Genomic DNA, 12,017 nt, shown 5'->3' with positions numbered 1-12,017 from the left:
CTTTCTCAAGCTTCCAAATGCCAAATCTTGAGATCGCTGGGACGCCCAGTGGTCAGACTCCTATTAGCAAGTTATCCTCCAACTTGATAGATTTGATTTTTGTGGAAATAGTTAAGGATCTTGTGGCATCCCTTTAGTCAAGTGTATGTGAAACAAATTGCCCTATTCAAGACCGTTGTTAATCCAAAAATAGCGTCACTTATTTGGCAACTTCACACCCTGTTACAGCACAGTTCATGGTTTGAGTTGAAACTATTGCATCAAATGGGAATTAAATTGTGGTAAAAACTAATTCAAAAGAATTAAAGATCCGTTCATGGTTAATTGCATTAAGTTATGTGAACATAGACACTACGCTTCAAAATCTCACGTTGCACTACATTACTGCTATAGATTTTGCTAGATGGCTCTAAAGATTAGCATACTTTAAGGCAATACTGCCATTAGCGAGAATCTGAGTCATTGGGCCTAGCTTGTATTAACCTTGCAAATAAAGTGACGGCGTCCAACTGAACACAAAAGTGCCCAGACATACTAAGAAATTGCTGGTTATAACAAGAAAAATAAACCCCCCAACTTTCTGAACAGCTCATTGCATTAAAATTATTTTTTTGCTTTTTAACTGTCATTTTAGAACTAATAAAAGTCAGAAAAAGTCCCTTTTCTATAACAGCACTTCTAGACCACGTCCTTGCATCCGTCAGACTGTATCGGAGCACACGCTTTCAGTGATGAACCACACGAGTAACTGTGCTCTACACCACTTCGATTGAGGTCTTTGCAATTGCAGGCTTCTGTGGTTACTTGGCGCAAATGTCTTTTTTTTTGGACCTGGCTTCCCGATGACACACTTTTGGAAGGTCTTCGGTGCTTTAGTTGTCCCATTCTGTGAGCTTTACAGTCCACTTCAGAGCTCTGCTGTTCCACCTCTAATCTTACCGGAGGCTTAAAGGGGCAACAGATCAGCAATTCAGAGATATGTTGGAAGGAGACATCCCATGTCAAATACGCAGTTATTCTTTCAGTAACACTCATTTCTACAGCACATGCTTTATATACCTATTAGTATGACTGACATAGAACTCACTTATGACCACCTTTAATGCACTAAAAAAATAATGAACTGATTTTCTATCACAGACATTTCTGAAACAAATCTGTCACATTTGAACATATTGTTAATTAAAAAATATAAAAGGTCATAGGGCCTCAAAAAGTTGCCCCTACTAGACAAAAAAAAAAAAAAAACAAGTTATCTCCAATCCAAAGGATACATACCTGATGGTGGGACCCAGTTTTTCAAAGAACAGGGCTCTGTGGAACCTAACCTTGAATAGAGCAAAGGTTGCCCTCTGCTCCATTATTTGCATTGTTGACAGTCCAACAGTGAATGAAGCCAATGCCAAGCATGCATATGTCTGTGCTCCACTCAATTTCAAGTCTTGAGAAAACCCATTCAAGTGTTCATTTGAAATTCTTTTGACTAAGTAAAACATCCCAGCACAGGAATGTGATAAGTTGTGATGGGAAGAGTAGTTTCTAAAAGCTTAGGATGGGTCAAGGCACTCATTCAGGGTTTGCTTGCACTTTAACGTTTGGACATTAAGTTTCTTGACATACCAGAGAAGAAAATCTTTGTAAATGCCAAAGTGGATTATAGAACAGGTGAAGCTGTTCTATCAAGGTGGTTTCCCGCTACTATATTAACTGAAGGTGCCATAGATAATGAAATCGTTATTTCAAGTATTCACGCGCATTTTTGGTGCCCGACAATGCACTATGGACCTTTTATTTTAGGAAGTGGCATAATATATCTAGCTCTCATTAACCACGTCTCAATTGGCAATAGGTGTTAACCTGCTGTAGAACCTGATCACATCTTTAGCTCCCTACATTTGGGAGAGGGGGAAAAATATCAGCGGGTCTTCATGCTATTAATTGAATCGGTATGATCCTAGCCTTAGTGATACTTCAATTTAAATTGAAGTATAATTAAATGTCAAAACGTGTCATAAGGAAATTTTACATTTTGATCTGTGGAATCTCTAAAATGAAGAAATGCAGCTCTCAGATAAGCACTGCTCTCTTCAGACACTGAAGACTGAATGCTTTAGAAATTGGTTGCGGAAGCAATACCTAAAACTACCACAGATACGTCATTGGCATGTTACAAATTTTAAATGTTTTCTGAAAGGACAGTGTTTCTCTATATTAATAAGCTAAAGTATAAAACATTTACATCAAGGGCATCTGATGGCCATGTCTTAAACCTCCTCTGCATGGCTACAGTGGAGAATCAAGATGTCATAGCGGCTGGTGGGAAAAGGCGTTCCCACGAAACATACTTACTGCGGACCTCCAGCAGTGGTATTTACTCGCTGTAGATTTCATGGTGAAGTAGGTGCTGGGGAGCCACGCATTTCACCCAATGCATGTCAAAGACTGAAATTTACACTAACTGCAGCATAAAATTAACATATTATGAAACTGAAACCCACAGCTCCTTAATGTATACCGAGGATATTTTTTCCTGCAGCATGTGCAAGAGATTTCTAAAAAATCTCATGCACTATGCGAGGAAAAAATGCAGCAAAAAAAATCTATTGCACACTACGCCAAAATGTAGCCCCAGTCACACAATATGCAAACTTCTTCACTATTGGTCTAAATTAATGCTTTATAGCTGTCCTCTATAAAATTAGAATTTTCCTATTGGCAGTATGCATAGGCATATAGGAATAAATCCTACATATTGGGTACTTTACGTACATATGCATAATTTCTTAGCTGCAAATGCATGTGTAAAGCATGGGGAGCACGATGGCGCAGTGGTTAGCACTGCAGCGCTGGAGTCCTGGGTTCTAATCCCACCCAGGACAACATATGCAAAGAGTTTTTATGTTCTCTCCGTGTTTGCGTGGGTTTCCTCCGGGCACTCCGGTTTCCTCCCACATTCCAAAGACATACTGATAGGGAATTTAGATTGTGAGCCCCATCAGGGACAGCGATGATAATGTGTGCAAACTCTAAAGCGCTGCGGAATATGTTAGCGCTATATAAAAATAAAAAGATTAAAGAAAAAAAAAATATCTCTATTTAAGGACTTAGGATATGATGTGTTATACACTTACAGCATAGTACGCACTTCCCCACAGCAGGCATTTAGGTAATCAGCAATGCTGTGGTAAGGAGGAGACATCTTTTCCGACTAACTTTTCTCCATAAAAGTTTAGATATAAACTAAATACTACTGTCTAAACATCCTTCCTACTTGGCCACGAACATGTTCACAGGACGACCACCAGCTGCTCGATACCACCGTTGTCATAATCATATGGTAAAGGTAGCATCAAAGCTTTTTATCATTACTTGGAAATAAGAGGTTGATTGTGAAGTAGTTCCTGTGTAGTGCAGCACAAAAACAATAATGCTGCCAAGAGAAATTCCCTTTAGGGTCTCCTATAATCTTCTGCGTTACTGAACGATTATGGTTTTAGAATCCATGTTCCAGAACTCTTATAAATTCCACATGAGTACAGTGGGCAACTTTCAAAAGGGTCTTCACGCTACACTTTCCTTGGTGCGGATTTGCTGTCAACTGTAGGATGAAATCCGATTTCCACGCATTGCAAAGAGCAAGAACTGCAATCAAAATTCTACTTAGGATAGATGTGTTTGTAGGTTACAAATTCTGTAGAAAGCCATCAATAGTTTATTTTTGATTCAAGTGGAGCGGGTTTTTAAAAACCATGTTGTACTGTAAATTCAGCCTTACGTACATCATGAAAAAAAAACAACTATATGATATGGTGGCAACTACATTCATACATGGCCTATTAGCCTATACCTGGTTATTAGTGGTAGCAGACTACTAAAATGAAGTAATATTAGCTCTCACAAGGCTGTACTAAGTATACGTCAAGTCCGATAGCAGAAATGATGATGATCAAGCGCTGCCTCTCTACTAAAAAATGGACAACTGATTTGTATGCCAGTCTACATCTAGGCTTCAAGTCATACACCAAAGGGGCACAGCCATCCGCAGAGGTCAGCAGTGCTAACAACTTGTTTTAATACCTGTATTCAGTCATTACAGTTACTGGCCTAACAGGCTGCTTTGTGCATATAAACTGACCACTTGGGTGTCATGAAGTCACAAAAGCTACACCAACTTGTGCTGGAGTAGTGTAGGTCTTGGACAGATATAAACACACTGCTGGGGACTGATCCAGTGCAGGACTCCAATCTTGCTCTTTGAGAACAGCCATGGTGAGGAAATGCAAGGATGTTTAGCAGAGCGTCCGCTCAGAGGGTCAATAACTGCAAGAGGCAGAGGAAGTCCGTCACACCAACTTGAACATTTACATGAAGGCGGCACAGGGATGACTTGTCATAGAGGGAATTTCGGCGATCAGAAGACCCGTTGAACATTTATCACCAAATAGATGAGAAATGTTCTGTGTGGGAAAACATCTAAATCTGCATTTCTGTGCAAACCTTTGAACACAGATAAATGGAGTGCTAGCCACACAACTCTATTCACTTATTTGGGGAACGGCACAGCAGAGCTTCAAGAGCATGGCTTCTCTGTTGATTCTCCACCTAAATAGACTGAGGGCATATGTGCAGGTCTCATAGGAGAGAAGTGCACTTCCAGTTATGAGATTCTCGGATTTGTCAAAAATGCCTTTGCTGTGAACACGTCTTCGATGCTCTGTACCAGTTGTTTCTCTGTGATACTTGCCCCACCAATGAGGCATCCCTGGATGACGATGACAACCACCTGAGGGAAGGGAGGCAGATTTTGTAGACATGATCATTTTCTCCATTACTCGCTCTAGTTGCAATCTCCACTTTATCAACATAATTTGATCGTGTATTTTTTTTTTTTTTATTGTTATATATCAGGCTGAGGAGGCAAATTTGCTCAGGCACTTACAGTTGTTGAGGCCTAAACATCAAGGTAGCCTGGTGATGCCCCAGCAGAAGAGGTTGTGGAAGTTGTGCTTTATACTGTGGGAATGTTTTCTGTACAATTTTTAGGGCAGTAGTTATTAAACTGAACCTATAATCTTATTAAAAAAAACAAAAAAAAAACGCTATTTTAGCTGTAGACGTGGTTGTAATCGGCAGGTGAAGAGTGTTTTAAACATGTTCAACTGTCTAATGGGAAGTGCAGCTACAGTGAAAAGATGAAGTTATATTCTCATTGCAGCCTCCACTTGCAGTCATCGGGGTGGCACTGGGGCAGTATCAGTCATTGCTCACTATAACTATACAGTGAACGTGCTGCAGTCACTCTCCCTGCCCCTTCACCCAACCATACAGCAGCAGGCTGCCAAACTGCGAGTGACTACAGCGAGCACACTACAGCAAGCACACTAGTGAGAGATGACTGTTCACTGCCCTGTGCCGCACAGTGGACTGGAAGCAGCAGGTGCTATGAAGTTTTAGGTTTACTTTCATTTCTCGCTGTTGCTTCACGCACAGATAAATAACAGAATATGTATCTGCAGATATTTTTTGTTCTAACAGTCATGTTTCCTTTAAAGGGACACTGTCACCTGAATTTGGAGGGAACAATCTTCAGCCATGGAGGCGGGGTTTTTGATTCACCCTTTCCTTACCCGCTAGCTGCATGCTGGCTGCAATATTGGATTGAAGTTCATTATCTGTCCTCCGTAGTACATGCCTGCACAAGGCAATCTTGCCTTGCGCAGGCGTGTACTATGGAGGACAGAGAATGAACTTCAATCCAATATTGCAGCCAGCATGCAGCTAGCGGGTAAGGAAAGGGTGAATCAAAAACCCCAAAACCCCGCCTCCATGGCTGAAGATTGTTCCCTCCAAATTCAGGTGACAGTGTCCCTTTAAGACATCAGTTGGCCAGTAGGAAAACAACCTTTCAGTAACAGGCTTCTTTTTGCGATCATGTACAGTAACAGTCCCCAGTAAGCTGGCAACTCCTCCAATGTCAAAGCTGAAGATGTAATATCCTGCAGTTTCGTAATTTCATAGAACCCCTTTTAGGACTTCCCAAAAGAAATAGGTTAATGTTATTGCATTCCATATATGCAACAGACTCGAGACTTTAGCGTATATGGTCAAGCGGACAAGCCCAGAAATATAACTGCTCGTCGGTGCTTTATGATCAGAAACACTTAAGTGTACCAACCCGTTACCTTCCAATGTCTTCCGACTTATCCACAGAACAGGATGGCTTCAATATAACGCAAGGGGAGACCATGTATTCCTCCAGATTTTGCTGCTTTGGTTGGATCGATGGTGGTCATGAAAAGAGCATAAATACACTCTTGATCTGTTCCCGACGCAGTCAGAGAACAAACAGCCAGATTCTCAGGTCGTCCAGTATCTCCACCAGTTCAGGTGGTGAGCCACCTCATCCCCGTTCGTCCCGACCCCCTTTGCGCGCCCCCCCCAAAAAAAAAAAAAATTAAGAGAAATGCAATACCCCCGTGCAGATGTGCCTGCCCACAATGGAATTGAAAGGTAATACGTATAATGAATGACGCAAAACAGTAGTTTGATTTAACAAAAAAAAAAAAAATAATTGTAGCAAGACAATACTTGTGGATACCACACTAGATTACTACACCCATCTTCATGTAAAAGTAAGACAAGTACACATGCAGAGTAAAACTCATGTTGCAAATCGCAACAAGTTTCTTCTGGCTGGGAAGCATCACATCTGCCCTTGTAGTAATTTACATAAATTCACCATAGTTTAAAGGTTATGCACATCTTCACACTAATTTTTTCTCAAGTGTTGATGAACTTCCTGAAGTTAAAGAGGATATCCGGGGCTTTAGAAAAAAGAGGCATGTAGAGTAGTTGCCAACAGTCAACTACCTGTCTGTTGTACAGGGCTCTGGTCATGAACCCCTGCTGCCAGAGATTCTGCTGCTCCCTGTTAACAGAGCAGCAGTTTCTCTTCCTGTTGACAGGGTGGGATTACTATTGTCATGCCGATTAGACAGTGGACTCACGTTGTTTAATTGGGGGAAGCTGTTTGTCAATCACCCTCACAGCAGTAGTCCCACCCTGTCGGCAGTAGTCCCACCCTGTCAACAGGAAGAGAAACTGCTGTTCTGCTGACAAGGAGTAGCAGAATCTCTGGCCTGAGCAGTCAATGACCGGCACCGGGTACAACAGGCAGATACTTGCCTCTGTTAGCAACTGCATGTTGTTGTTTTTTTAAAGTAATGGATATCCCCTTTAAGTAACTCTCTAGATATAGTCTTCATCAAGATTTCTGCCATTTTGCTGCTGCCTGTGTCTGCAAGTCCTGTAACAGAGTAATCCACATTAGGCGTATTTTACACTTGCCGTGTTTTTGCAGACTGCATTTGTGGTCCCAATAGATTTTTATGGGGGTCGCAAAAACGGGCCATAAAAATTCATCGGAACGCCGTACGCCATATTTACGGCAGTGAAAAAACATCAAGCCTGCTCGATAATTTTCACGGCTTTTGGACACAGCCCCCATTGAAATCAATGGGGCCGCAAAAACAATGGAAGCTTGCCCAATGGGTTGATTTTGCGGTACACCGTGAAGTCCGTATTTGCGGAACGCCGTATTTTTACTAGGACACTCCCATGTACTTCTTGTTTATCACTTCGAAGGCCTGCAGAGACATGAGATGGACCTATTCCAAACCAGAAAAATAACGTGTTCGAGAAGATTTTTGCGGCAGTCCGTGAAAATTGCGCCAATATGGCCAGCAAAAACAGGTCACAAAAAAACAAGGCAAGTGTAAAAAAAAAAAAAAAAAAGCCTAAATGTTATAAATGTCAATGCTGCTGCACTTAACAGCATTCTGCTCTCACCCTCCTCGCCCAGTACTCACAGACAGCAGGTAGAGGACTGCACACAAATAAGGACAATATAGACAGAGGAAGGAGAAAGCATGTAAAACGTTAGGGAAGGTGGTAGGAGGGGAAAAAAAACTACAGAAAGGAAGAAAGCACACAAAGAACAAATACGTGCACATGTGGTGATGTATGAGCTAAAGACAGCAGTACCCTGGACATACACAGCCCTGACATCCAGCCTAAATTACTGGGATAGACAGTCTCAGGAGAAAAAGCTAACATTTTGATCAGGCTGCAAACTGCAAGGAGTCCAAAGGCGAGTGAGGATAAGGTGCTAAAACGTTGTGCAATTTTATTAAAGGCAGTGAATAATCACTTATTCCAAGTGCCAATAACCTTTAACCCCTTTCCGACATCGGGCATAATAGTATGCAGATCTCTGACGCCGGTGGTGAGCCCACATCTTTCCAAGTACATGTCAGCTGTTTTGAACAGCTGACATGCACCTGGAATAGCCACAGGTGGAATCGCGATCCCCCACTGCTATAAACCTATTAAATGCCGCTGTCAAACACCGACAGCAGCATTTAACGCGCGCTTCCGGACATCGGAAAGCCACCCACCTGCAAACCCTGTCACGTGATCACGGGTGCATTGGCATAACATTTAGAAATCTTCTGGAGACCTCTATGGTAATCACTGCCGGATTGCTGCGAGTGCCACCCAGTGGTCGGCGCTCATAGCAAGTGAGTAATTCAACTACATAGAGTTGATCTGAGCATCGCCTCTATGTAGCAGAGCCGATTGGGTTGTGGCAGCTTCTAGTCTCCCTTGGAGGCTATTGAAGCATGCCAAAAGTAAAAAAAAAAAAAAACACTATAAAAAGTTCAATGCACCCCCTTTCACCCAATTCAAAATAAAACAGTAAAAAAAAAAAAACAGACATATTTGGCATCGTCGCGTTCAGAATCACTCGATCAATAAAAACAAAAGGATTAACCTGTTCGCTAAACGGCGTAGCGAGAGAAATAAAAAGTCAACACACCAGAATTAAATTTTTTTGGTCGCCGCAACATTGCGATAACGGGCGATCAAAAGATCGTATATACACCAAAATGGTATCACTAAAAACGCCAACTCGACACGCAAAAAAATAGGCCCTCACCCGATCCCAGATCACGAAAAATGGAGACGCTATGGGTATCGGAAAATGGCGCTTTTTTTTTTTTTAACAAAGTTTGACATTTTTTTTCACCACCAAGATAAAAAAAGAACCTAGACATGTTTGGTGTCTACGAACTCGTAGTGACCTGGAGAATCATAATGGCCAATCAGTTTTAGCATATAGTGAACATTAAAAAAAAAAAAAAAAAAAAAAAATAGTGCCATAGTGAGTTCGGCTATAACAACCTTATTCAAAATTTCTATCACATCAGGGGTCATCACAACATGGAAACAGTTACTAATCATTAGGTAATCTTGTCCCCAAGTGTGACATCACATGCTGCAGCTATACACATAAGGGTTTGCACACAAGGCGTCTTTTAGACTCTTGTGTTCCACCTATCGTTTTTGTTATTAAAATGATACTGCAGAAAAGCGCCACAAGTGATTTCCTTGATACGTCTCAGTGTCTTTTGCAACAACTTCGCCAATGTCTTTTTATTATTATTCAATAAATAAGATGGCATCAGGCACCAAAAAAAATGGTCAGGTCAGTTCTTTTAGCCACTTCATGGCTTTTGAAACTTTTTAGTAGTTAAAAAGTTACAAAAGACGAAACATGTACACAGCAGGTTGTTTTTACATTGTGTGTAGTGATAAGCGAGCACGCTCAAGTCCTAATCAAGTATTTTTAGCAGCCTAACAAACAGGTAATCCCTGCACATGTTGCGTCTGTCTAACAGCCGCAAGACACACAGCTGAGGCAACTGGTGCAATTTTTTTCGAGCATGCCAAAAATACTCGATTAGGACACAAGTGTGATCAGATGACACCTTATCCGAGTATGCTCACTCATCACTAATTGTGTGTACATATTTTTGCCTTTTTGTAGCGCTTTTTCAGATGATTTCCCAGTGGAAACCACCTGAAAAACTGTTCAGATACCACTAGGTCAGCCCAGCTAAGGTATCTTACAGTGATGGTGCACAGTTATTGTGCCTGAGCCATCACATGCTGTTACTGTTTGGGGTCAAAATGTGGATCCTGTACAGATTGAAAAATGCTTATTTTTTGTTTGTCTGCTGCGAAAAAATACAGAACAGCAGAGCAAGTCTTCAGCAAGCCAGATTGCCAACAAACTATTTCTTAATGACGGTAGAGAACGGTGTGTAAAAATAAGATTTCACATGAAAGTGCAATAAATTGTTTTAATTTTTTTTTGCCAAAACATTGACAATAGTGTCATCACTTACCTGTCCTGTAGTCTGCTGAAAACTGAAGAGATCTTCGTTTGGCTTGCATTAGGTTGCATTAAACAAATGTTTCACATGAGGTTAAATAAACAAGCTTCGCTAATTTGGGTGCAAAGCATTCGAACCTCAAAAGAGTAAGACCTCAATTAGGCAAACCGTGATGTATCCACATTTTAGATTATACTGCTGTTTTGTTTGTGTCCCCGCAATAACACGGGTACCAATATAGCCACATCAGGGCTGTCTGTATGAGGCCTAAACAGAACTCTGAGATTCGGGAAGATAACGAGCAAGTCGCTGTTTAGTGGTACATCAGGAGTAACTATGTGGCAGCTAGGTTCTTCGGATGCTAGCACAGGTAAAATATGTATTTTTATAGTCACGGATGTCACAAATCCTATTGACTTTTCATTTGGAAGACAACTTGGATGTTAACCTTATGCTGCCTGGTAAAGTGAAATTTCCCATTCTTGTTTAATTGTCATTGGAATAAGATGTCCATAAGAATAGAGGAGAGTTGACTATTTAACCAAGTTGGTTAACCCTTTGCTCAGTTTTGCATGCTTTTCAATAACCCTACAAAATTTTTAGAGCAGTAAGTTACCCAAGCTGGTTTAAAAATACTTACCCTTATTTCTATTGCCTAGATTAGCCCTATCTGAAACCAATAGTTTATAGGATAGTAGTATGGGGGAAGATTGCGGTATGTTAATTATTGTGCTGTTTAGATTACCGGCCGTATGAAACCATGTATAAAGATGATGCATACGTGTTCAGTGTGTTGGCAGTGTGAGGGGGAACTCCTATGTGATACATACATTTGTAAAACAGTGTAGACGAAACGGCAGCAGTCTTTTCTGGCTTTACTGCAATGTAATTATGGTCACTCTCCCAGGAAGGCGCGTTGCCACCACTTTCCATTTTCAGCCCACTGCTGGTTTCTCCTTCCATTCTTGGTATCATCACTAGGACTTTCTTCATTACAGAATCCATCTTTTCAGGGACTGCAGATTTCTGTACAACCGGAAGGTTTGGTGAAGTCTGTCCAACAAGCAAAAATTATATTAAGTTGCAGAAACAGCAAAAAGATTTAGTCTTAAAAAGAGAAAACTACTAACAGTATATTAGGCGCAAAGAATGCAAATCATTTTAAAAGAGGAAGGGGGGATGCTTTACACTTAAAAGAATGCTGCGGGTTTTGGCTGGAGCACAGTGTGTAGATGTGTGTGTGTGTGCGTGCGTGCGTGCGTGCGTATGCATGTACTTTTGAAAGGAAATGTATCACCAGAATAGTATTACTACTATTACTGTATTACTTGTAGTAGTTATTCTGGAAATCAACATGCATATTAGCCACAATGAACAGATTCTGCCCCACTGTTTTATCATCTACTGAAAGAGGGGAGAAGGGGAGCTGTGACATCGACTATTGTGGATCCTGTGTTATCAGCTTTGTATAGAGGTGTTATCAATCAGTTATACTATTTGCAAGAAGTCTACACCTGTAAACTCTTTCTGAAAGGACAGAAAGTATAACCCAGTGTATAAATTGTAAAACTAATACATTTTTATTTATTTATTTTTTTAAATAAAGATCGTAATATGAAGGGGAAGGAGAGGAGAAAAAAAAACATGTGGGGAAGAAGCCAATTAAGAAAATAAAAAACACACACTTAAGTCATGTCATTTTCCAAGAACAAACTGTTTAAGGCTATGTGCACACGCTGCGGATTCCATTGCGGATTTTTCCGCTGCAGATTTGCAAAA

At 40.9% G+C, this 12,017-nt stretch overlaps 1 protein-coding gene across 3 annotated transcripts in view; it reads right to left on the bottom strand.

Annotated features, from left to right (window-relative positions):
- The window catches only part of DIDO1 (death inducer-obliterator 1), an 82,437-nt gene that overhangs the window by 23,322 nt on the left and 47,098 nt on the right, over nucleotides 1-12,017 (bottom strand). For all 3 annotated transcript variants that reach the window (XM_069751148.1, XM_069751150.1, XM_069751149.1), the window contains one exon: nucleotides 11,069-11,291. In XM_069751148.1, coding sequence (XP_069607249.1) covers nucleotides 11,069-11,291 — 223 coding nt within the window. The remainder of the gene's footprint in view (nucleotides 1-11,068; nucleotides 11,292-12,017) is intronic.

Source organism: Ranitomeya imitator, chromosome 2 (genome assembly GCF_032444005.1).
Source record: "Ranitomeya imitator isolate aRanImi1 chromosome 2, aRanImi1.pri, whole genome shotgun sequence".
Taxonomy (NCBI): domain Eukaryota; kingdom Metazoa; phylum Chordata; class Amphibia; order Anura; family Dendrobatidae; genus Ranitomeya; species Ranitomeya imitator.
This window is presented reverse-complemented; position numbering and strand designations above follow the sequence as displayed.